At 43.5% G+C, this 26,873-nt stretch overlaps 1 protein-coding gene across 2 annotated transcripts in view; it reads right to left on the bottom strand.

The window, feature by feature from the left end:
• Positions 1-26,873, bottom strand: part of LOC308468814 (connector enhancer of kinase suppressor of ras 2-like) — a 317,637-nt gene that overhangs the window by 14,339 nt on the left and 276,425 nt on the right. For both annotated transcript variants that reach the window (XM_080991239.1, XM_080991238.1), the window contains exons 16-19: positions 20,535-20,583; positions 17,474-17,649; positions 11,786-11,859; positions 6,455-6,526 (exon numbers count right to left, since the gene is read on the bottom strand). In XM_080991239.1, the coding sequence (XP_080847365.1) occupies positions 6,455-6,526; positions 11,786-11,859; positions 17,474-17,649; positions 20,535-20,583 (371 nt within the window). The remainder of the gene's footprint in view (positions 1-6,454; positions 6,527-11,785; positions 11,860-17,473; positions 17,650-20,534; positions 20,584-26,873) is intronic.

Genomic DNA, 26,873 nt, shown 5'->3' with positions numbered 1-26,873 from the left:
GACTGAAGGCTTGGAATAAAATTACAACAAAACTCTTCTCCCCACACCACCCTGCAAATAGTATACTAGGAAAGCTTATTAAGACTGCTTGGGTGGTTTTAAAAGAGAACATGTAACAATATTGTCTGTTCTGAACACTTCCTAAAACAGAAGCTGAACATGAAAAATGAACGGCTGATCACAAACAAGCTTTCCAAACACCCAAATCAGCCCTAGGCATGCACCCATCAAATGATCACTGAGGAGACTCTTACATGTCAGGATTGTGATCTAGGATCAGGGCACCATGGCTTGGAGGCCAGCTCTGTACCTCCTCAATGTTCCTTATTTGTAAAGCGTGAGAAAGGAACCTCCAGTCTTTGGGCCAAATTTGGCCAAGCACAGGTCTTGATTGGCCTCCAAGACTGCTTCACACCCACCAGCCCCACACCTGACGTCCTATGTGAGGTCATGTGTGGGGCACCTATAGATGCAGGTGGATGGGCTGCACAAATGAGTTCCTACATGCAGCTGATCCCTGCAGAAAGCAGGGGCGAAGTCTCCGCCAACAGCTGATTCAGGGAGAGAGATTGTCCCGATCCAGGCCATAATGTCTCAAGGAGCTTGGCAGATACTCATTTCTTAAGTTTTCTGTCAAGAAGAAAATGTATACACAGGGAGACTAAGCTGCCACTGCAAGCAGGAATAACAAGCGTGCTCCTTCCAAACATATAAAGTCTTTGCAGTCTGCCTTCCCCACTGCTGCATCTGTCACTGTTGTGGCATTTTTTAAAAAAGTAAATGAAGATCACCGACAGGAGAGATGCTCTATGTGTTTTCTCTGATTTGATAATTTGACATGATTTTGCTGATCTCATTTCATGCGGTGCCTGCTTAGGTTTGTCAAGCCAACAACAGAGGAATAAGCCCAGGACAGCTTAGCAGCTGAGAAGTGAACCATAACAATTCATGCTTTTGTGTGCATGCCTTCCACCTGCTTAATGGACTTTGACGAAAAACACACACCTCTTTTCATCCTATTAACTTTCTTTTCTATCCAAAGCCACTATAACCCCTTGCCTTAGTGCCAACACTAAGCTTTTCACACTTTCTATGGAAAATCCTCATTTAGAGCAAAAGTAGACTACTGTAATGCAGTATATGTGGAGTTACCCTTGTGTCTGGTGTGGAAGCTGCAGCTAGTGCAAAACTCTGTTGCTATGGTGCTTAATAGGAAGACATTCTACTTTACACATATTATGCTGGTGTTGAAAAATACGCACGGGCTGTCTATTAGCTACTGAGCCAAACACAAGCTTTTGTTTCTGACATTTAAGGCCCTGAATAACTTAGGAGCATGATACCTAGCAGACCACATTTGCAGTACAGTGGTACCTCTAGTTACGAACTTAATTCGTTCCGGAGGTCCGTTCTTAACCTGAAACTGTTCTTAACTAGAGGCATGCTTTTGCTAATGGGGCCTCTTGCTGCCGCTGCACGACTGGCACACAATTTCCGTTCTCATCCTGGGGCAAAGTTCTCAACTTGAGGTAACTCTTCCAGGTTAGCGGAGTTTGTAACTCGAGGTACCACTGTATAGACCAAGATGATATTTAAGATCTTCAAAGGAAAACATGCTGGCTGTTCCATGATGCTGACTTGGTGACAATGCAGAAGAAGCAGGCCTTCTCAGTGACAGCCCTGAAGCTTTCACGGACCCTGACTGTTAGGTTTTATTATTGTTTTGCACACTGTCCAGTTTTATTTCTTATATAAAGTTACACTTTGCTGTCATCTTGTTCTGAGGAAATTGCTGATAAGGCCTTATACAAACAGGAAGCCAGGTGTGCACTCACAAACACTCACAATACCCATGCAACATCCCTCACATGTTCAAAATGCAACTTTAGCACCTAGCAAGGCCACAGGTCCCTGATGCTAAAGGTACAGGCCAAATGGGGCAACTCTGTTGAAAGGAATATCCTGGTACACGAAGCACAGTATGACTAGCTTTTGTGTGTGCTGATTGGGTATCCCATCAGAATAATTTAGAGTCAACATGAAGCCACAACCAGTTATAGCTCTGATGAACCTGTAGGATACACCTGTTCCCCAATAGCTGTTTGTCCCATTCACTGTTTACATTTTTACAGGCAAGGTTAAAAAATCTGGATCGGTGCCTGGTTTGAGGATGTCCTGGGCAAAGTGCCCACAGCTGTTTTCTGATAGGAACCTAAGAAAAGCCTTGCTAGGTCAGGTCAAAGGCCCATCTAATCCGGAATCCTGTTCTCAAGGTAGCCAAAGATGCCTATGGTGTGCATGCATATTGCCTCTGAAAGTGCAGGCAGAACCATAGGGCATTGTTGCTAGTAGCCATGGATAGTCAAATTCACGGGGAATCAGGCTAATCCTCTTTCAAAGCCATCCAGGTTGGTGGCCATCACTACATGTTGTGGAAATGTATCCCAATGGGCTGTTGTGAAGTACTTTATTTTTGTCTGCCCTGAAGCTCCCAAACATTCAGTTCCACTGTATAGCACCAGTTCTGAATATTACGAGAGGGAAGAAAAAAACTGCTGCCTACGTGCTTTCATCACACCTTATTCATAATCTCTATCATGTCATCCCTCAGCCACACACTGCTGGTGCCCCTGCTCAAACAAGTGTGCCAGGTGGAGGTGCACAGCAGCAAACAGTGTCAGGGACAGGTGGTGGTAAGCAGCAGCAGAGGGGTGGGTGATGACAGACAGAACTGATAGATTGCAGCCGCTCCAGCCTCCTCCTATTCTGCCAACCCTGGTACTGGCAAGCATCCACCCAAACTATAACAGCCATGTATTCTACCACATCGATGACAGTCCTTTGCTGGAAAGTGTCCTGCAGTTGGAAGGGCTGTCTGGTCTGTGAGCAGTTGGAAGATAAAAAAGCCCAAAGTAGGGAGAGCAGGAGGGGACTTGAATTTGCCCATCAGCAGTGAGCACTGGGCGAGAGCTGGGAGGTTTCACTCTTCTGAGTGTGGAATAAGGGTTAAGGTATAATTGTGATAAGCCATCCTCAGATCTTGAATGACGAAAGGTGGTTCAGAACTTGAATAAATAAAATTTGAAAAGAGAGAAATAATAATACTACCTCAAAGCTCTTTAACATTATTATTATTATCTTCTCCTGCTTCTTTTCTTTTTCTTTTCTCTATTTTTCTCTCTCTACCATTTTGGTTTCTTCCCCATCTATCTCTCTTAGATTGGTTTGGCTTTTATTGTATTCTATGTTGAAAACTTTCAATAAAAATTGAATGAATATATGAGCACCTAGGCAGCAAAAGAACACAGGAAGCTGCCTTGTGCAGAGTCAGGCCACTGGTCCATTCAGCTCAGTATCGTTTACCCTGGCTGAAAGTGGCTTTCCAGGATTTTTGACAAGGGGCATTCCCAGCCCTACCTGGGGTTGCCAGGGATTGAACCTGGGACTTCTGAATCAAAAGCATATGCTCCAGCACTGAGCTATGACCATTCCCTAAAGCCGACTGAGTAGGCACATAGGTCTCCTATTCACAGTGTTCCTGACTATACATAGGAATGTAGGAAACTACCTTAATACAGACTCAGATCACAACTGACTGGCTGCGATTCTTTAGGGTTTCAGGCATGAGTCTCTCCCAGCCCTGTCTGGAGATGGTGGGGTTAGAACCTGGAATTTGCAGAAATCTATGTCCTATTTTGGGGGGCAATATACAAGTTGTCTCCCTAGGTCAGGGAGCTACAGCTGCCACTGTCTTCATTTTCTCAAAATGCACCTGGGGACTGACGATGTTACATTGGAAGTGGAGATCAGAGGCATCAAGGATGGAAGTTGTATCTACCTGGCTTGGTGCTCCTCAATACCAGGCCATAATTTTTATTTTAAAAAGGTGACTGCTAGGGTCAGCTGCAGTGGGCCCTGGCATTTTTACCAGAGATGCCAAGTATCTGTCTGTCTATTTGTATGAATTATTGGAAGTCTGGAACAATCCCAAAGCAGATTTTGAACAGCGTGCCCAGTGGTCTTATTTTCGGGAAGCTATCCTGGATATACCATAAATGATTTCCATGATCTCTCCTAACAGCCTTCCGTTTTGCAAAATCTTTTATGCTTCTCAGTAGGGGGAAAGCTGCACATTCAGAAAGGCAGCCCTCCTGCCAGCCATGCAAGTCTCAAAGGGCCATGGATAGTGTACAAAAATTTCCTGTAAATCCAGCTAACATACACTTATAAAAACCTTTGCAGGAAAGCAGTGATGATCACTCAGCCTGCACTGGAAATAACTCAGGGTTGTTATTTGCAAACACATACATAAATAATAAAGAAAATTAAGACATCTTGATCTTGAATTGGTTTCCTTTAGGGCTGCGATATCACAACATTTACCGTTTTGCACATGCATTTATAGAAAATAATGCCCACTACGAGTTAACCCACTGTGTCCAATTTGGTAAAACAATACAAGTACAGCAATGGCACCTACCACTTAAGAGGTATTCATATGCCCATACTGGAATCAGAACTCACAGAAACTAAAAGTCTGTGCAGATCTGCAAGTCCTGGTGCCTGGCTCCACATAGCAGAGAGCCTGGTTTGTTCCCTGCATGTGATAGTGGAGAGGAGGGCGCTAGCCTAGTCCCCGGGCCCACCGGCTTCAACTGGCTACCATGTTGCCTGGGCAGGCCTTACTTCCAGGAACCAATCAGCAGTACTGCTTGGCTCTTGGGAAGAAGGACATAGAGAACATGCTCCCTCTGGTCTGGCATTCCAGGCAAAACCAACAAGCAAAGGTCTGTACATGCCTACAATTCCAAGCTGAAAGGAGGCACCACTACGAACAGATACCCCTAAGTGCTGATGGGGAAATGTCCTAGTACAAACTCGTAGTTTAGAAGATGGTAATAATAACAACGATAATGACAACAGCAGCAAGAAGAGTTTTCAAAATTAGTTAAATGTTGCAAAGCTTGATTATTTTTTTTAAAGTGTTTTTCCTTTCTAGTCTTCTCAACAGCTCACATCTGTTTCAAAATTGCAGCCTCCCCACCAGGGCTTTTCTTCAGTCTGAGCTGAAGGCAGAGTGGGCAGCAGTGCTATTTTTCTTAAAAAGAGATGCTAGAGCTCACCATGAACTTCTCCTGTGTTCTCTTAGAATAGCAATGGTACCCATCTGCCCCCACCCCCAGGGAGCCAAAGCCTCTTCTTCCTCCTCCTCCAGCTAAGTGTCCTCTGATGTCATCTTTAACACGCTATCTGTAGGAGGTAATTTAAAGTGCTAATAACTTGCTGCTCTTCTTTACTTGGGATGAATGTGGGCAACCCCTGTGCTCTGTTTTTTTCTTTTAATCTCCCATTTTGATTTTTCTTTAAGCGACGACAAGAATCACAATCTTTGCTGATTTATTCAAGTGTAATAATTGCATGAAGAGTGTGACGCCAGGAAGGATCTCTCATTCCCAAACCTATTTGTGGTTTGTGCTATTTGTCTCTCTGCACAAGGCACTGAGTGACCGAGGCAAACTAGAAACAAATGTATTAATTTCATGACTAATTCATTGCAGAGAACATCAGTGTGCTTGTGCAGACCTGACAAAGCAGCATGGCAGCATTAATTTTGCAAACCAAACTCTGTTTGCAACAGTCAGAACAGCAGGAAGGGTTCATTGGAACAACTATGTGAATTGCCAGCAAGTCCCCACTCGTTGGTATTTAATCCTTTCATGACTTGCGCCCAGTGCAGATATAGCACAAGCCTTCCAGCAAATCATACACTGCAATTTTGAGGCCAGTTTTTCTTGCATGGATGCACACTCCTAAGAACATAAGAAGCTCCCTGCTGCAACATACCAAAGGGGTCATAAGAACATAAGAAGAGACATGCTGAATGAGGCCAACGCTCATCCAGTCCAGCATCCTGATCTCACAGTGGCTAATCAGCTGCCTAAAAATTATTTGATTACAGTGGTACCTTGGTTCTCAAATGTAATCCGTTCTGCGAGTCCGTTCGACTCCTGAAACCATTTGAAAACCAAGGCGCTGCTTCCGATTGGATGCAGGAGCTTCCTGCATTCAACTGGAAGCTGTGGAAGCCGCGTCAGACATTCGGCTTCCGAAAAGTGTTTGCAAACCGGCACACATGCTTCCGGGTTTGCGGAGTTCGGGAGCCAATTTGTTCGGGAGCCAAGCTGTTCGAGTACCAAGGTACCCCTGTATTTGCATTTAAAAATACAATTCACACAGCTGGAAGCATTAGGAGCTTCAAGCAAAGGGACCCAGATAAGTTAAAGCAAGAGTTTATGTAAGTCAAGTACACAGTGCAACTACACCATCACATTCAGCCTGTTGAGAGCCATGGAAATCTCAGCACACATGGAGGAGGAAACAGTAACGTTCTTTCGTCTGCTGCTCTGAATATATCAGAACAAAATTACTCTACTATAATATAAATGTTTCTTACCTATTCATTTCTTCCAGGCAGTCAGTAGCAAAGTAGAAACTCTTAATTTTGGGGTGGCAAGCTTTGAAAGCACTGTGAGGAAAGCAGAAAGAGGGAAAAGATAACTGTCTTGAAGTTCAGAAGATATTTGGGGAGTTGAACTTTAACAGCAAGTTACCTAGGGAAACCGATATTCTGAGAATCCTTTGTTAAGTTCCCTTTGAATATGATGTCAAGTTCTTTCCCAGATTAGAACTTGACAAACAGATGAAGAAGAAGCCAGGACTTTAGCTCTTTGTCTTTAGGAATTTCATCTTGAGTCCCACCTCTCAGAGGATGCAGTGGATACCCTGCCCATAATATTAATTTATGTGGAATGGTACCATTTTTTCTTTTTGTATCCATGTGTACAGTAAATCTATGCCGACAATTAAAGGGTTTTTTTCTTTTTTAAAAAGGAAAACAATCTAAGAGATGCATCCTTTCCAGCAATTTTATTGAAATTACCATGCAGTTTGCATCTCCCTGGTCACATGCTTCAGGTAACAGACACAGCCCAGGTTCAGTGCAATGCCCCAAACACAGCCTGTGATGTCCTGTGCCCCGCTGGGATGTGTTGTTAATAGGCATTTGATAGTTAACCTTTTTTCTTGGGGATTGTGATCAGGTGTATGTGGGTTGGAGGAGGCGAGGGAGGCTTCTGTCTGTAGCTTTTAGAATTTGCCCATTATTATTTTTAACACTTGTTTTTAATCTTATGCATATTTTGCAGGGTAAGATGCCTTGAGACTTTTTATCAGGTGTCTAATAAATGATATAAATGCTACCGGTGATGATACGAGTGCAGTCTTAAAGTTCACAAAATAAAGAACTCCTACTAGAAGTAAAAGTATGAGAGAGGAACTAAGCAATGAAACTAGCATCTGCCACTCTCCACCTCCCCTCGTTGAACAAAGGATATTTTAGCAGGGCTCTTTTTGTTCCTAGCTCAAAGTCCAGGATGCGTCACTGACTAATTCCTTTTTCATAACACTCTCTTATTAAATGCCTTAGGATGGCATTCAACGAACTGGTTTCCTGAATTTTCATTATAAACTCATCAGACCAGGTCACTGCCAGCTTTACATGTAACACCCTCCAACGTGTGACCTTTTAGGAAATGAACTGGAAAACCCTTTCAAAGCAGCCACTTGCTGTTCGCACAGCAAAGTTTTTTGGTTCCTCCCGCCCCCTCCACCTCTCTAGCTTACATTCCCTGGCACGACATCTCTGTGATGGCATTTGCAGGTAGGGGACAGAACTAAAAAGCTATGTCTGAGTCGTTGGTCCTCACTGGTGAGTGAGCTGAAAAATGGCTCACTAGAGAATTGGCTCTGTAGGAATGCAAAAGCAAGAGCTACATGGATAGGTGTGACAAGGATGGGGTGATATTCTAAATAAATGAGTTTGGAGCCCAGGTTTCTGTTTCTTTAAGCATTTTGCCAATCACAGGCATATTGCCAAGACTGATGCATTTCAAAGTGGCAGGGATTTACAGAGCGATGGAGATGCCACTGTGATGGAATTAGAAGAGTAAATGAGCAGCTAGCTGATGTTCTGATCTCTGTCCTTCGAAGCTAGCCAAGAAAAGGCACCCCAGCCTTGTCATTGTGTCCTCGGCCATCAAAGAGACCTTCGTCCTACTGACATTTTCTTCTTCATACAGCTTTTGCCGCACAGCGCATGCTTCCCCAATCCAGATATATCCCACAAGTCCTCCCTGTGGTGAAGTGGGCTTACTTGAATAAGACTGGCAACATGAAAGGCAGCCTGCGTGTGAGCACACAACTCAATGGCACTTTCTTTTGAAGCCAACCAATAATAGCTTCCTAAGGACTATTATTGGCTTTTCCTCATTATTTGCTTAGTGTCAGGATGTGCTGCAAGGAGATGGCCCACACAAAAGAAGAACAGGTCTCCAGAAAGTGTAGGAAACCAGGAATCGGCACTTGCATCAAATGACTTGTTGATTCGCATTTTAGATACAAGGAAGGGCTCTTCTGAGCTTCTTTCCCATGTCTGAAGAGGTGTTCCTATTGAACTCTCATAGAATCATAGAGTTGGAAGGGACCATGAGGGCCATCGTCCAACCCCCTGCAATGCAGGAATCTTTTGCACAACATGGGGCTCAAACCCCACGACTGTGAGAGCAAGAGTCTCATGTTCAGGGTCAACTTTCTGTATTGTTTATGGTAATGAAAGGATATGGACAATAACCTGCTAACCCCCCCCCCCCATTAGTCAAAAACATTCTAATTGAAATGGATCTGATCGACATTTTTCAAACTAAATGCTTGGATCAGAACTTGGTTATTCGCCAGCTCCCACACTTCCCAAATGCTCCAAGGTGTCATTAAAATGTGTATTTTGAAAGAAGATAAATATGTAAAGAAGTAAAGAAGTAAAAATATGTGTTTAAATGTAGATTTCTGTGTAGTTTTTTTTAAAGAAAAAAAGGTTGCAGAAGGGATAGCTCCAATCAGTTGAGCAAGAGATTCTTAATCTCAAGGTTTGAGCCCCTCCTTGGGCAAAAGATTCTTGTGTTTCAGGGGGTTAGAGTAAATGACCTGCGTGGTCCCTTCCAAATCTACAATTCTAGGTCAAAATGGGACAGAATAGACTGATGAGTGAGCACATGTGAAGCTGACGCGGAGTGGAAATAGGCATATCTGCCCATCCTTAAAGAACATATAACAAAGGAAGGACAAGTCTTAAAGAGAATGGAATATTCTGACAGTGTGCACTAGATGGCAGACGTCTGCTGTTTAGCTGAGCTGCACAAAGCAATGCTCTATGAAGTGCAATCGCTCCAAGAAAAAATCGGGGGGGGGGGGGGAATAAGCTGCCACCAGGTCCTTGGTTAATAAGCTGTGGTTAGGTCCTTGTACCAGAGTGGGTGTAAGTTGCCCTGCTAGGCCAGCATTGGATTTTCATGTGCCTGATCCTGTGAGTGCAATATCACCAACCTAATGAATGTATGTTGAGAACACAACATTTGAGAATAATATTGACAGATCAATGTTAGATAGGTAGTGGTCCCAGTGCTGGCCCCATCAGACAAAGAACCCTCAATGGGACCTTGTAACATGAAAGAGGTTGTGTGTGCAAGGCAGGCATTCTCTCACCCTTAAATCATATTCCTATGGTGCAGGGACTAACAGATAGACAGCAAAAGTGGACCCTGCAAGCCCCTGTGTCTGCAAAGAGATTTGTACTGCAAGGCTGGAAAGATGAACACCCACCATCTATTACCCAGTGGTCTGAATATGTCATGCTCAAAAGCATAGCTTATATTTGTCAGACTCATTCTGAAACCCATTTGGGCATATGAACTGCCTATGTTGCTTGTGTTTAAGTTGGGATCAATAGACTATTCTTACTGTTAATGCCAGCGGATGATATTTCTTTTATCTTTATATATGCAAAATTTTAATTTTATTTTAGATTTTCTCATGCTCCCACCTTGGCCCTCTTTCTTGACTGTGGTTTGCAAAGTGATTTTTTTATTTTATTGCTGGGTAGATGAGCAAACCCCTCATCTTGCCTTCCATTTATGTCAGTGTAATGGTTCTAGGGGTTGCTCGTGCGTAAGCCGGTGCAAACACCTGGCTGTGTTGCCTGAGTGAACCTTTTCTGTCCAGACAGCCACTCACCCGTGGCTGTCTCAATCGCTGGCAGAATCCGTCAGTGGGCGTTTCTTAAACTTCTTCCAGCAAAGAAGCTCTTTGACGCCTAGTCTCCTCCTACTCTCTCTGCGCGAAAGCCTTCTGCGCAAGGAGGGTGTAGGCAGCGTAGGACCCCTACTCTCCCCGCTGGTCCCCGGCAAGGAGTCATGGGACCGCCTCGCCGCTTCCCCCATCTGCCCCCCTTCTCCACTGGTGCTACGCTGATTCTCTTCCCCAGAAGATGGGCTGCCTCTCCCAATCCCGGGACGCTCTCTGGAATCCCTCTGGATTTTGCTCTCTCCCTCCGGCACTGATGGCAGTTCCCTGACAGTCAGTTCCACACGTACTGGGAAAAACTCATTTGCAATACTGGCGACCAATCGTGCTTTTGTGACAACGTTCTGATGCAGTATGGTCCGACTGCTGCATCTTCCTTTCTTTTTCTAAGCTACACTGCAAAAATGGGATGCAGCAACCATGTTATTGTTACTATTTGATTTGTGTGGGTTGTTAAACATCTTGCAAAGCTGCAGCTCCCAAGAGATTATCCTGCTATGTAGGGAAGTTGGATTTCTGGTCCTGAGATTTCTGGCTGCCAGAGGCAGAAGAGTGATTCTTGCAGATTTTCTCTCTGCTTTGCCTTTAGGCCTGTGCAGTGACCTATTTCTCTCCCTTTGATGTGCTACCAAATCAGTGAGTGAATGAATGTTTACTTGTGTATGAAACACAGGTCATTACATCAGATGAAAAACCAATACAAAGCAGTGACAAATCTGGTCTCCAAAATGTTAACCGATTTCTGGATGCTGCTAACATGCTTACCCACAATTCACTATAAAACAAGTTCCACAGGCCCCATCTGTTACCAGACATTTAAGCCATTATGATACCACTTTTAAACAGTCACAGCTTCCCCCAAGAGTTCTGGGAACTGTAGTTTGTTCAGGGATCTGAGAGTTGTTAGGAGACCCCTATTCCCCTCACAGAGGTACGATTCCCAGGGTGGTTTAACAATCAATTCCTCTTCCAGAGGCAATGCAGAGGGCACCCTAACAACTCTCACCATACTACACATCCCAGAATTCATGGGGTGGGGGAGTGATGCCTCTTTAAAGTGGGATCTTAGGGCTTTGAATGTCTAATGTGAATGTGGTCTTAGAATATCTTATCTGGGTGCCAGGCACGGAAACTGCTGGGCCAACATTTCTGAGAATTTTCTTTTTAAAGTTCTATTCTACTGGACAATTTCAACAGATAAGTTGGTAGAGAATGGGGAAGGATTGGCTGAGCTTGTGCTTTGCATTTAGAAGGTTCAATCCTGGGTATCTCCAAATAGGCCTAGAGTCTTGTGCCTGAAACCCTGGATAGCTGTTTTCTGAAGACTTTACTAAGTTAGATGTACTGAAGATGTGAAGAAGAAGCTGCTGATGTTCCCATTTTTTGGGACCTGAGGATCCAACCCAACATATAATATTGCTGAAGGGGCTTGATCCCCTAACTCCTCCTAGCCTTCCTCTCAGCCCATCGCTTATGAACAAACAGTAAGTTTTAACTGACTTTAAAATTTCCCAGCAGGTAACTTTTTTTCACCCCCATTCTCTGCATGGATTGGCTCTTTCATTTGCAGGCTCTTTTGACTCATACTTACTGTTTCCTCCTGCACTCGATGGCTCTGTCTATCCTGAACTCTGGCAAACTGATGAATCCTTCTGCTTTTTCATCCTATCATGAAAGAAAGAGAAGAAATACAATTGGCAAAGAGCAAAAGGTTGAGAGAGGAGATTCCATTCACTCTCGTTATCCTAGATACTGAGTTGCCAGATCACTGAGCAAAAAGCTACGGTTAATAATGAATCTGTTTGCGGATGACCTTTAAATATGAGCACTTTCAGTGGGTAGACGGCAAGTTCGAAACTATTAATAACTTAGTGCTTCTCAAACATTTGCACTGTGGTATTTTTCCCCACCCTTTGTGTGACGGATAGTGCTTTCTGAAGTAAAGTTCTGCTGCAGTAAAGTTCTAGCTTACTGCAAAACCAGAGTTTATTTTATATTTAAATTTGTATCTCACCTTTTCTCCAAAAAGGTTAAGGTAAAGGAGTTTTCATTAAGAGTGAGCCAAAGACAGTTACAGTGGTACCTCGGGTTACAGACGCTTCGGGTTACAAACTGAAGGGGTTGCTCCAGTTTAAGAACTTTGCCCCAGGATAAGAATGGAAATTGCGTGCCAGCAGTGCAGCGGCAGTGAGAGGCCCCATTAGCGAAAGCACACCTCAGGTTAAGAACCATTCCAGGTTAAGAACAGACCTCTGGAACAAATTAAGTTCTTAACCTGAGGTACCACTGTACTGGTTTTCTGGACATTTCTGTACATACAAACATGCACACTCCACTTTTAGCAATATTTTTGTTTTTGTTTCAGCAACTCAGTTAAAAGTGTTCGTTGGTTTAGGAAGGATTGTTCTCACTTACAATTAACATAAGTTGCCCTCAGTGATCACACTGCCAAATCTGAGTGGCTGCATAAATTATTACACTTATCAATTTTTTTGCTTCTTGAATGTGAAACAATAACACATATACAACTCCTCCCCCCTTAATAAAAATGTTGCAGTGCAGAATACAGCCATGTTATATAACACATCAAAAAAGGGGAGGATCTAGAATATCCAATATAACAAAAAAGTACATTATCAGAAATCAAACCAGCCAAAATATTTTATATGCTGTAGGAAACTGCCTGTTGTCCACCTTGTTCATTCAAACATATAATAAGACAGTACCATGCTGTGTAGCATTCTGATGTCAACTTTTCCACTATGTGACCCCTAGCCCAACTGAGAGGAATTGACTGTCTGACGGCTCCAGAGAGCACTGCCTTTACTCTCAGTTGGCTTTGCTTGCCTTCACCAACACCCTTACAGAGTCAAATTTGATTGACTTTTGTTTCCGGTGGGTTTGGAAAGGTATTCACTATGTGAGGAAACCTTCCAAACCTAATACCAGGAAGGTGCAGGAATCTGGAAAACTTCCACAGCTGTATTTATTTGTGTACAACAGGTCAACAACTTAGCATAGTAGCTAGGACTTGCTACATAGGCTAGACTAAGACTCCTACTGAGATGTGGAGGGAATCGTACCCAAAGAGGAGAGCTTCTATTATAGTCTAAGCATGTCTCTTAAAGACAGGCCACACTCACCCCAGACTGGAAAATGCCTTCAGAAAAGGAGGGCCTCCCACCAAAGGCAGTCTGCTCCACTTACAAATAACTCTACTACTAGGAAGTTTCTTCTAATTTTTTAGCAGGCATTTGCTTCCCTGCAATATCCTCTGATTGGTTGTAGTCTTGTGTGTTGATCCGAAGGTGAACTGTTCCGGAATCTGTGGGAACGCCATCTTGGTAGTCAAGATAACCCCACAATTAATTGGTAGCTGTTGTAATAATGAGCTCATAGATGTTTATATTTACTTGCTTTGATATAAGCTAATCGGCTTGCTTTGATGTGGCTCTCATCTGTGGAGCTTGGGCTGCTGGACTCTGGTCCAGAAAGGGAGACTATCTGTAAGATTTGGGTATGGGTCACCTATGCCTTCATCTAGTCAGGTGGGAAGTCCTGGGCAAAGTGATATATGATGCTTTGTTTATAATGAATGTATGAACAACATTTGCTTGGGTGTGGACAAGCCCTCTCCTTGCTGCGGTGTCCATCCCACGTTTGTAAAATCTGGTAGACCTGGCAGGCTGCTTTGCTGTAAGTCCACAGCTTTCTTTAATAAAGCACTTGAACTGATCCCTCTGATGTTTTTGACATCCTTCTTTGGTATCCCTGCAACAAACCACTCCCAAATCCTCCTTTGGGCCTGAGGTTCAGAACATCCTACCCCCTGCAGCGACAGAGACCCAGTCTGCTGCATCTTCTGTGTGACTGCCCTTCAGGTATTTGATTTGAAATAGCGTGACTCCACTTCGTTGTCTCTTCTCCAGGCTAAACATACATTGGCTCTTTCAACCATCCCTCATAGGACTCATTTTCCAGACTCCTCACCATTCTGGTCTCCTTGCTTTGAACATTTGAATAGGCTCCAGTTTGTCAATGTTGGGAGATTGAATCACAGTTCTCCTGCATCATAGGCTGTTTGTGCCTCAGCTGCTTGCTCTCTTCTGCTTGGGTCTTGGCTTGCAGATGGGAGTCAGCAGCTGGGACCCCTGGCAGTGATTGCATTGCCCCTTTCCTGAAGCTCAGCTTGAAAGGGAGTTGGGCAAAGGCAACACTTACTGCATTCACTTCAGAGCAGCAGGCATGGTTTCCTCCATACACATGCCTCATTTTATCTTTACAACAACCCTATGAAGCAGGTTAGACGGAGAGATTGTGATGGCCCAAGGTCAACTAGTAAGCTTTGTGGCCAAGTCATAACCCAATCCGGCGTCACCCTAAGTCTAGCGATAAATTGATTTCAAAGAGGCTCATGATGGGCAGGGGAGGTAAGAATCTATCCCACTTGCCAAATCAGGTTCCTTAACCTTGGGTTAGAACACCTGCTTCCCACGCAAAAGTTTCCAGAATCTGATTCGGTATAAGGCAGCTTCCTGTGTTCATCATATCATAGACAGCTGCTTTCGTGGGTGGCTGACATCCTCTTAACCATTAGAACGGAGAACCCAAATATAAGCCTGTCTTTCAGCATCGAGAGCTGTTAATTTCCCGTGGAAGTATTCAAGTAACACATATTTACTTTTTGTTTAATGTGATTTTTGCTCACACTCTGTACGTGTAGGCATCTCAGAAAAGCAATCGTTCACACTATGGAGCGGGTGCTGTTATTGCCCACTTTAATCTGAGAATAATCTCTGGCTGCAGTGGTACAAGCTGAAACAGAAGACAGCTAACTACCTTTGCTGATTGATCACAATGCCAGGTAACTTCCTTATTCATATTCAAGTTGCAGATATGGAATTACCCGATAAAAACCTAAGCTTTACATATGGAAATAAATCTCACCTTGATATTCCCCTCTCCCCTATTTTTATTTTACTCAAGACAAATTCATTTACTCATTCACTGCCCTCTCATTGAGAGCTGGTACAAATTGGTGGCTAAAAAGAAGAAGACACACCATGCATCCTATTGATGTTTACCCAAAAGTAAGTCCTGCTGTGTTCAGTGAAATTGACTCCCAGATAAGTCTATAAAAGACTGCAGCCTGAGCTATGAATCAGGATGTTCGAGTCCAAATTTCACTCCAGCCATGAGCTTATTTGGGGAACTGCATATGGCCAATGGGCCTGGTTCTTACATCCTGAGGACCAATTCTGACTGGCTTGACACCACAATGACATCAGGTGACCTGTTTTCCTTTGCCTGAATGGTTTGAAATCAAACTGCCCGCATAAAGACACAGCACATTGCAAACGCCAACAACCAGCTGATTGGTGGTGCCTGCAAAGCTGGGATCTGCAGGGATCATGCTCTTTACCTGCTTCATATCAACATCATATATGACATCAGGTGTAGGGCAGGTGAGGATGGCTTGGCTGAAATAATCTCCCACACTTTCCCCTAATATCTGCATTTGGCAGATGGTTTTGGGTTGGAGAACTGCATCACAAAGTTAGGAGAAGATTGTTTGTTTCAGGAAGTCTAAATGAAGTAGGTTTGCATTACATTGCAAACTGGACCAAATTTCTCCCCTATCCCTACTTTTGGGTAGACATGGACAGGATCACACTAGAAGTGTGGATGAGCCCTTACACTAGTCCTGTGCCTAGGAAGCCTGGGTCTGAGAGGTTCCCCACTATTCCCACCACTTTCCCCAGGAAAACCCGCTGTTTAATGCTGAATTGGAACAAACGGTAATCCACAGAGAATAAAATTGTTGTTTTTTCCAATTCAGTGATAACAGTGCGTGACTCCGAAGGAAAGTGGTGGGACAAGCAGACGTGTGGACAAGCTGATAGTTGCTATTTGGTCTCAGGAACATTTGCATGGCTGTATTAGCAGATACAGTGGACAAACAGCACAGATTCTTTCCACAAAGCACCAGTGCCACCATGCACCACTCGCTGAACTAACTTACACTTAGGCTACTCATTTTATAATGCGGAAATCCTCTATGTGTAGTTAAATGCAGGCCCATGCACTGATCTGCGAAGACGCATGGGAAGTAACATTTAGATTGGCAAACTGGAAGGATCTTGGTCATCAGAGCTATTCTAATGTATGCATACATGCGCATATATGCCCAACTCTCACAGTACTTCCTGCATGCGTTGTTTAGCAGGGTCTGAGTCCATCCATGTATGGAGAATTTCCACAATTAACCACTGTAAGCAAGAATGGCAACAAAAATGTTGCTGCATAGAGTGCTCCTGTTAGGGAGACTTCAGCAATTCAATCTGCAAATTCTGATGTCAACTGACCTGAACAGCACACCCTGGACCCTGACTAATGTGCAGAGAGGAATCTAATTATCCTTTAGATTTCATGGTTCTCCCAAGTCTTGGGATGCAGCTCTCAGCTCAAAAAAGCGTACCAAAAATGTATTTTAGGATAGAACGTACCTGTAAATATGTATTGCATGAGAAAATATATTCAAAGCCACATATTTAAATACACATTCTCATGATTTTGTTTTCTATTTGCAGATCAGTGTAGAAGCACGATGGAACTGAGTTCTAAATGAACACAAGCATCGTTGACATTGTTCAGGATTGCAGCCAGGACATTCCATTCCATTTCCAAATCTCCCTTAGTTTCATTTTTCCTCTTTAGAATTATCAGCACCCCCTGATCAAAATGCATGCTCAGTCCTCACTGGCCTCTTTGGGGTGACAACTCCCCTTCAGAGCCCACCCTTCAAATATTTTTGTACTTCTGCAAGCTTTGGGGCTTTCCCAAGCCTGCGGGTATCCCCAACTTGTGCAATGATGGCACCATTTTTGCAACATCAGGACCAACACTCTGAGAACTGAGATCACCGATAGCATATTTGAGTATGGTGAACTGTCTACACACACAGCAACAGCTTAGAATGCACCTCATTTTTTTTTCTTCTCCGAGGGCCCAGCAGTTTCCCACTTGATCCATGCTTTCTTGGCATAGGTCTAAGTGGGTTTCTGCTTGCCTTGCTTTGTTCCCAGGGAAAACCTGCTCTTTAGTGCTAAATCGGAGCAAACATCAATCTGAATTGCAATTGCTAAAGAGCAGTTTTTCCTGGAAGGAAAGCAGTGGAACAAGAGGAAGTGTGGATGAACCCTAAAATTAAGCAACTGAATCTCTCTGCCCATATATTCATTTTGGGATTTTTCTTTTCTGCATTGTGGTAGGTACTCACATTCTGGTTAGTGTACCAGTAGAGAGAAGAATCCTTCAGGACGAACCAGTATTTTTTCCACTTCTGGGTGAAGTAACCTTTGGCATCCTTCTTCTTCCACAACCAACCCTCGCAATCTCCATGCCCCAAGTCTTTGCAGGATATCCTTCGTCTGCTGCTGTTGTTCAGTGAACCTCCTTGAATGGAAATGAGAACATGAGAACTTCCAAAAACAGGAGAGAGTGCAGGTGTAATCCTTAACGGTGACTGATAAACATGATATAAGATTCTCAACGGAACCCTTTTAAATAAGAGGGACATTCATATGCAATTGTGAAATCCTTGCAGCATTTTATCCATCTGATTCATGGCATTCATAGGGTGCAAAGGGCAGTCTGCCACATTTCTGAATCAATGTACATGCTTTGGTTTCCCTAATCCTCATTATTAATTCATTAGCGTTTTGGTGCTAATTTTTCCTGATATACAAATTTTTGCAAGCAATTCTTCCTAATGCAGTTTATTTGTTATTTTTATATATACATTCCTTTTGGCGCACTTGCTCCTAATATATGCAGTTATGTACATATTTTTTTGAATGGAGAATTGCATTGAAAAAATTGGAGAAGTGCAAATATTGAAGTAGAGTTGCATGTTGGTTTGTGCATTTGTGTTGGAAAGGGAAATTTAGGTAGGTTTGCATTAAAATGTAAACAGAGCCAGATTTCTGCAGACAAGGAGAGGAAAGACCCCTGTTTAAAACCCCAGAGAGCAGATAACACTGAGCTAGATCCACCAAATGGTTTGGCAGTGGTATAAGGCAATGTCTTACATTCCTAACAACTCTGTGGCATCTGTTAGTTCCATGGTTGAAAAGGGATTTGAAAGTGGATCTCCACAAACAAAATCAGATTCTATCGCTATACAATTAATATTTACAGCAGCCCTATATGGTAGGACAGTATTATTTTCACCTTTTGGTGAATAGGAATAGGGGTGGGGGGGGGGAAGAAGGAAGGAAAGCAGCATACCTAATCGAAATATATAAAAAAATTGTCCAGTAGCACCTTAAAGGTAAAGGGACCCCTGACCATTAGGTCCAGTCATGGCCGACTCTGGGGTTGCGGCGCTCATCTCGCTTTATTGGCCGAGGGAGCCGGCGTAGCAGCTTCCAGGTCATGTGGCCATTTACCTTCCCGCCGGAGCGGTACCTATTTATCTACTTGCACTTTGACATGCTTTTGAACTGCTAGGTTGGCAGGAGCAGGGACCGAGCAACGGGAGCTCACCCTGTCGCAGGGATTTGAACCGCCAACCTTCTGATCAGTAAGCCCTAGGCTCTGTGGTTTAACCCACAGACCAACTAAGTTTGTTCTTGGTATAAGCTTTTGTGTGCATGCACACTTCTTCAGTTGGAGAAGGGTTATGGCTCAGTGGCAGAACACTTGTCTCGCCTGCAAAAGGTCCCAGGTTCAATCCCTGGCACCTCCAGATAAGACTGGAAATGTCCCCATCTAAACCTCACAGAACAGCTGCCAGTCTATATAGGCAATATTGAGCTAGATGGACCAATGGGCTGACAAAGTATAAGGTGGCTTCCTAAATATGTGGCTGGGGTTTTGGAAGTTAGTACCTGCCAGCTCACACTCGGGGTTTGACCTAAAAGTTTACTCAGCAACTTCTTGAACCAGACACTTGTAATATATGGATGGGCTGTCTGAGTGTATTAAATGAATATTGGCATCAAGTGATTTCTCCAGTTAGATTTATCAGTTTCCCAGCACATGGGATGCACTGCATTGCTGGTTTGACTTCTCTCCCCTTTTGAAACCGAATAACCAAATGTAGAGCAAGGCTGATCTGGACACAAATGTCTGTTAAATGCTGTTAGCCTCTCTCGATTCCCAGTTTCTTTATAGTTCACATAACATCAGAGGATGCTATAGATGATGGTGATTAAAAAGTGCTGCGACTTCTCTGTCTGATCTCTTTTTAACCAAGTAAGAAAGAATGGTCAGTGTATAGCAGAAGTATTTTTCAATAAAATCTGAGTCTAATTCATAAGGAGCACTTTGGCTTTATAAGGCTGATACTGGATGCCCAATTTATTTTCAACATTTCAGTGCACCCCACTTCATAACTCTTAACATTTTATTCTCTCTTTCTTTCTCTATCACCAGAAAGAGACCCCCTGCCCCTAATATTCATATCACTTTCCCTTAAACGCCTTGGGCAAATTTAATTAAAACATTAGACTATTCACTGTGAAAAATTGAGTTTACATTGTTATATTAATTATATTTGTCCTACAGCTGTGAAGCAGAGTCAAGAATTTAGATCACATTAAATTACTATCCTTTCTTCTTTGGCATCCAGCAGCTAAGCTCTGAAAAGTTTATTCCTTTCTTGAAGTGACATTCCAGCCAGTTTTAGAAGAACTGCAGAAAACATAAGCTGGAACGAAAGGTTTGGGGTCTTGACAGCTAATAACAACCATCTTTCCGCATCTCTATTCATTGAGATTTATCATCTGAATACCTTCGGTGACTGTCCTTGTCTTCTGATCTTAAGGTGGGTGGTGAAAGGGACAGGACTTCTTTTGCCTCATCTTTGGAACATGCTCCTGAGAAATATCTGCTGTTTGCTTGACATCTCTGTATTTACCAGTTTGAGGACGCTCCCTACATAGAAGTTAGTCCTACTGAGTTCAATAAGACTTATTTCCATGTAAGTGTGTACAGGATTGCAACCTAAGGTACCAAGTGAATTACCTGCTCTTCCTAATGCGATTCTAAATGCAAGGTGGATTTGAACATCCAAATATGACTTAAAAGGTGCTTTATGCTAAAGCTCTGCAAATGCAGGGCTCCCCCCCCCCCGACCCAGTCGGAACTCGGTTCTGGCACCTCTCAAGTGGGAGCCATTACAAGAGAACAAGGGAGGTGTTCATGCCGAGTTCTGGCACCTCATTTTCAAGAAAAAGAGCACCGTGCTACAAATGTAATGCTTTCACAAAAGTGGAACCTTGATTTCCAAGTTCTGTAAGGAATATGTAAGCAGATGAATAATTAAAACAACTTACCTTTGGGCCATTTCTTGCTTTTTACCCTCAGGGAAGCATAGTGAAATGACTGGAAGAAAAGATGAAGAGAGAGAGAGAGAGAGAGAGAGAGAGAGAGAGAGAGAGAGAGAGAGACTGGTCAGTTATTGGCATGTGGAATGTTGAGCTAAGCCATTGTAGACTACAAGTCAGTGCTTCATAATGGCGACATACATTACTGCTTCCAGCTGGGATTCCACTCTCCCTCTCCAAAATATTGCCATTCTTAAAAAAAACCAAACAAACTTCCATGCCAGCTGTTTAATAAGAATTACATATATTCTAACAACGGATAGGGTGAAGACACACATAATACCAAGTGTGGTGGAAGTGGCTTAAATATACGTTATTGTCATGGAGGCAGGCAAGACTTGAGTCATGAGGAGGAGGAGCCTATAGAGTCCTAGATACCCATATCCCCTGCAGAAGGGCAAGCCCTCTTCCCCTTATATTCAGCCTGAGGCTAGCAAAGTAGAACAAGGGTGGAGAACCTCAGGACTGTCAACCTAATGTGGTCCTCCAAGCCTCTGTATCTGAACCTCAGGACTCTCTGCAGGTTACTATCTCCTTCACAGCCACACATCTCTCTCCCAGGCCACATTGGTCCAGCTTTGCATCCTCCCTGTTTATGCCTGCCTGGGATGTGTCATTAAACTCTGATAATGCATGTTGCTTTAAATGACGGAGAATAAAGAGATGTGTATGTGTGTAGAAACCAGCCTGCTGGACAAGGAAGGAAGTTTGCATTAATTGATCCACCCACTTTTCCCTCTGCTTCCACCCACTACTGACCCCCCAAAAGGCTGCCTAGAAGGCAATGTGGTCCCCAGTCTGAAAAATATATCCCAGCCCTTAACTAGAACCTGAGGCTCATGAGCCAGGACCTATACAGATGACCCTACAAAGAATGATACCCCTCCCCCCAAGGAATCTATCACACCAAGCACCTCCCACTATACAACTACTATTCATTGTTTCAGGGAGCACAAAGCAACAAAGCGCTCAGCTCCAAGTCAGAGGACTCTACTTTTATGAAATGCCACTCGTATTCCAAGGGGGTGAAGCTTGGGAGGAATAATCCAGAGTTATAATCCCTCCATTGGGATCACTCAAAGTTATCTGAGGTCCTGCAACCACAACACTGCCTGCTACTTGCTTGGCTACAGGATCCTCAAGTGCCCCCATATGCCTTCTGGGCTACACTTATTAGAAGGAAGAGACCAGTTTGCTGTCCTGCACAGAAACGCCTCAGAATGCAGTGAATGTGCTTTCAACCTGGAGCTGTGCTAAAAATCTGACCTCCAGTTTCTCTAAAGTCCAGCTCCCCTTCTGCGTGAAAGAACCTTCAATTTGCCTGCCTCAATATCAGGACACTTCTATTAGAATTCTGGTGGGTGTGGAATTTTGAGCATCTCTTATTGTTGCTAAGTGGCCAGGGCCACAAGTGGGATATATACTTTTCTTTTCAGGAAGCACTTCTATAACACTCTGCAGCCTCCTTGGATGCCTGCACTTCCTGACCTGAAACAGCTACTTCCCGTTGTTTTCATCTTGGCTTAGATGAAGGGAGGGCATCTGGGAAGGCTGCAAAGTGCAGGCTGCTGGTGAGATGATTTGTAGAAAGCTAGGAAAGTCATTCACAAATAACACCCTACAGAAGTATGGTAAGCATGACAAAAATCCTGCACCCCACCCATGAAAATTTCAATTATTCTTTTTTTAAAAAAACCTGTCCCCTTTCATAATTTATGAAAGCAATTTCTTTTATCGCTACCTGATGGAGAATGGTCGGAGAAAAATGCAAGAGAAACTTTCAGGGTGGAGCTATTGCAAACCACTCCCAGAGCACTTCAGAGCATATGCTTAGCTTGGTCTACACACACAACAGGCACACAGTAGAATGAGGTGGTAGAATGCTGAGGTTGCAAAATGGACTGTACCACTAAAGGAGGTGGGCTATATTTTCAAATTGCCCTTGGGGAGTGGGAGTGGGGAGCCCTCCTGCAATTGGAAACTGTCACAAGCACCAAATGGACTGGGTAGTACCTATTTTCCCCTGGTGTGTCTTGGAGCTTTTTGTTGTTTAAAAGGGGGGGGGGATTAAAAATTGGTATCCACACCTGTAGGCTGAAATGGTACAACCCAATCTATCACCTCATGATTCCAATCATCGCATTCTGGTACATGTGTAGACTAGTACTAGATTTTCACCCTAAAACTGCAGTCATGAATATATAATAGATGGAATAACTTGAATCACATGGGATTTGTACCTTTTCATTCTGCAGTAAATCATTCAGACCATGACAGGACTGGTTCCACCCAGTGAGCCCTGAAGGTGGTGCTGTTTGAGTATGCAGAGGATATAGATAATTTTTAAATGTATTTTTTAATGTTAATCTATCAATATGGTCTTATTATGGATGCAAACCAGTTTGAGATCCTTCGAATAGTAAACTGGTCTATGAACAGATAAAAGAAACAAAAACATCTTGTTTCCAGTGGGAGGCCAACAGTGTGGCAAGAGATGCAGTTCTGCCCCCACAGGTTTCAGTTATTTAGTGACAGCAGATCTATGTATAGTGGTACCTCGGGTTAAGAACTTAATTCGTTCTGGAGGTCTGTTCTTAACCTGAAACTGTTCTTAACCTGAAGCACCACTTTAGCTAATGGGGCCTCCCGCTGCTGCCATGCCACCGGAGCACAATTTCTGTTCTCATCCTGAAGTGAAGTTCTTAACCCGAGGTACTATTTCTGGGTTAGTGGAGTCTGTAACCTGAAGCATCTGTAACCTGAAGCATTTGTAACCCGAGGTACCACTGTATTGGAATGTGAGGAATATTTCTACACTTGCCTTAATAATCTTCAATAAATCTATGTATGAGAGCTTTGTGGAGTTGTGTTAATACTATCCAGAAAGAGAGAGAAATCGGAACAGATGCACACCACAAAGAGATGGCCTTGGGGAGGTAGCAAGCATGTACTGGTTTTTCAAGGCTTTTGCCTGTGACTTTCAACAGGGCACCATGGTTGAGTGGCCCAGCTACATGCCGTTTTTCATTATGTCCTGTGCAATGTGTGCCTGCGTCAATTTTAAACCAACTCATGTTTTCTACCTGTTTTTCTGGTTTCAAAGTGAAGTTTGCAACCAGAAAGGGCTAGAAGAAAGCTGATTTCACCCCCCCCCCCCCGTGGAAGCTTCCACATTGCAGCAGAATCAATAAGCAGCAGCGACCGCCCTGCAATCTGTTTGAGTGCACCCTACACAATGCAGTAAATTTCCATGAGCAGGAATTATTTTGAATAAATCAAAATCAGACAGCAGGAGGACGTAGACAATCACATCCAACCTTATCAAGAGCTCATGAATTAACTCATTTTTCAGACTGCAGAGCCGCAAGCCACACACACACACACACACAGGAAAATGTGCACAGTGCCTGCAGAACCGACATAGGAAGAGCCCTGCTGGGTTAGATTGAAGGCCCATCCAGTCCAGCACCCAACTCCCCACAATGGCCAACCAGATGCCTTTGGGAAGCCCACAAGCAGGGCACCAACACAACCAACCCTCTTCCATTGCTGCTATGAAAAATGGTCATAATTCAGTGGTAGAGCATCAGCTTTGAATGCATTCAGTGATCCAGTTAGAAAGTGATCAGGAAGGAAGAAATGGAAATAAAACTTTTGTCCAAGACCCCAAAGACCTGTTGTTTTGATTCTAATATTGTATTGGACAGTGTTAATTATGTAGGTTCACATTTAGATGTGAAGTGAATCAGATTTGCGCCCCCCATCCCTACCCTTATTACCTATTTTGAAAACCCTCTTTAATGGCGAGCAATGGCCATCTCCCTTAGGAATTGGTTCTCCCACCTTGGCTGTTACTTGGCTGAAGACAGACTTATTGGCTGCTTTTGGTGGACTCTGGTCCAGATTCTTTCCACCGAGAAAGCATCGCAAAATAAAAAATAAAAAACTAGCCTCAGATAATGACCCAGGGACTGCTATGTGTTGTTTTAATGGAAGTAAGCGCCAACTTGGATGGCTTTAAATGGGATTAGATAAATTCATGTAGGACAAGGCTACTTGCCACAATGGCTGTGTTCTACGTCCACTGTCATAGACAGGGTGTCTTTGAATACCAGTTGGGACAACCACAAGTGCTTCCCATAGGCACAGGTTGGTGGACTAGATGAGCCTTTACGTACGTTCCAGTACGTTCTTCTGTTATGTTTTAGGTGAGAACATTAAACGTGTTGTTCTCAAATAAAACAAACTTAAGATTCAAATTTTCCAGAAGTCTTCAACAGGCAAGATATTGTACAAAACGAATTTATGTACACATTTATGTATTGCATTTATATCTCACTTTTCCCCCCTCCAAGGAGCTCCAGGTGCAAACATGGTTCTATTCCCACTCCTCTTATCCCCACAACAACCCTGAGAGGTAGGTTAGGCTGAGAGATGATGACTGGCTCAAGTTCACCCAGTGAGCTTCTTGGCCAAGTGGGGATTTGAACCCTGGTCTCCTGTGTCCTACTATGATTCTTCCTCATCCCCTCTTGCTTTATGTAATGTCTTGCCTGATGAGGACACCTGGGGAATCTGAACGATTCTGTGACATTCTGGTTGGCCCTTAAAAGGGGCCCTGCCCAGTTGTGGGTTTTGGAGAATTTTCTTTTTGTTCTTTTGTTAGAGAAAATGTTTTATGGCATCCTTCTGTCACAAATAACCACGCAGAAAGCCAGCAGAAATCATTGCACCCGTGTACTATTGTGCCTTCTCCTTTTTTGTCCAAAAATTTTGACCCCTTTTTTGACCCTCTAGCCTGAAATTTAAGATAAAAAAGCAGGAAGGAAGGCAGCTCAGTCATGCAAACTCTGTACATGTCCATCCGAACTACTGAACTAACTTGAGTTCCATGGAAGATGGAATTCAACAAGATGGTACTATTAGCCTCAGACTGATGGCTGGAGCATACAAGTGCTCTGCTTATAGGACACGGGAGGGGAAACTCAGGGTCATGGGCCAAATGGGGTCCTCCAAGTCTCCTAATTTGGCCCAGTCCACATCCCCCACTGGCCCTGTTGTGCTTAGGCCTGGCAGGTACATCCCCTTCAATCCTGTTAATATTTTCTTGTCTGGATGAAAGAAGGGAGCGATGAATACGGGCAGACACTAGCCTGCAAATTGATATTTGTTGCTCTGCACACTTTTGGCTGCACCCAAAAGTGGTGTACAATAGTTTTAAAAAGAATTAATACAAAATACAATATAAAATCAATAAACAGCAGCATAAATATATATATATATGGGGGGGGGGGGGGAATCAGGAATTCAGAATCCATAAAATAGGATCTGATCTTATAGGTCATGGACAGCCTGGCCAAATGTTTTAATGATGTACTGTATTAGTACCAACTGGCCATCAGAATCAATGCAAGAACAGGCTGTTTGTGTGTAAGCCTTTTAGGATCCTTCCCTAAAAATTGCTCAGCTATAGCCTCCTACTCTCCCGACCCCTGCTTGAGTAACAGCAACGGTGGGATATGACTGAACAACCTCAGAAACATGAGCGTAGCATGACTGTCATGCCTGAGTCACTGAACCGCAGTGTGTTATGGAAATGGCTCAGGAAGCACATCACTCAGGTGACCACCTTAGCCTCAGAGGATTTGGGGGAAAGCAGTTACTATGAAAGGAGTGGGGAGCCTTTTTTGTGTTTATGCCTTTCTGGGCAAGCTTCCAATGTGCCAGTGGTGGGTGGGTGGTTCATAAATGCTTTTAAATAACTTAAGTTTTATATGGCGTTGGAAAGGAAGGGTCCAGGGTAGAAATTGTATGCAGTTACCTGAAGCCCTGTCCAGCATTTCTAGTTAAATGAACTCAGAAGGATCGGGAAAGGCCTCCTCTGCCCAGGACTCTGGAATGCTGCTGCCAGATCACAGAGTCATAGAATTGTAGAGTTGGAAGGGATCATGAGGGTCATCTAGTCCAACCCCATGCAATGCAGGAATCTTTTGCCCAACATGGGGCTCAAACACAACCTTGAGATTAAGATGGCCCAGTGGCCTGACTCAGTATGAGACAGTTTCAGATCAACTAGTGTGGTGTAGTGGCTAGAGCATTGGACTAAGACACAGGAAACTAGGATTCAAATCACTAGGTCATTCTGGGCCAGTCTCTCTCTCTTAGACTAACCTATCACAGAATAACTGTGATCATAAAATCATGTACACCACTTTTGAGTGTACTTTGAAAATGCACATCCTTCTATGTGACATCTGGGGGATGAGAGCCTACTCCAAATTCTAGCTG

This window comes from Podarcis pityusensis (assembly GCF_964106645.2).
Source record: "Podarcis pityusensis genome assembly, chromosome: Z".
In the NCBI taxonomy this organism is placed as follows: domain Eukaryota; kingdom Metazoa; phylum Chordata; class Lepidosauria; order Squamata; family Lacertidae; genus Podarcis; species Podarcis pityusensis.
This window is presented reverse-complemented; position numbering and strand designations above follow the sequence as displayed.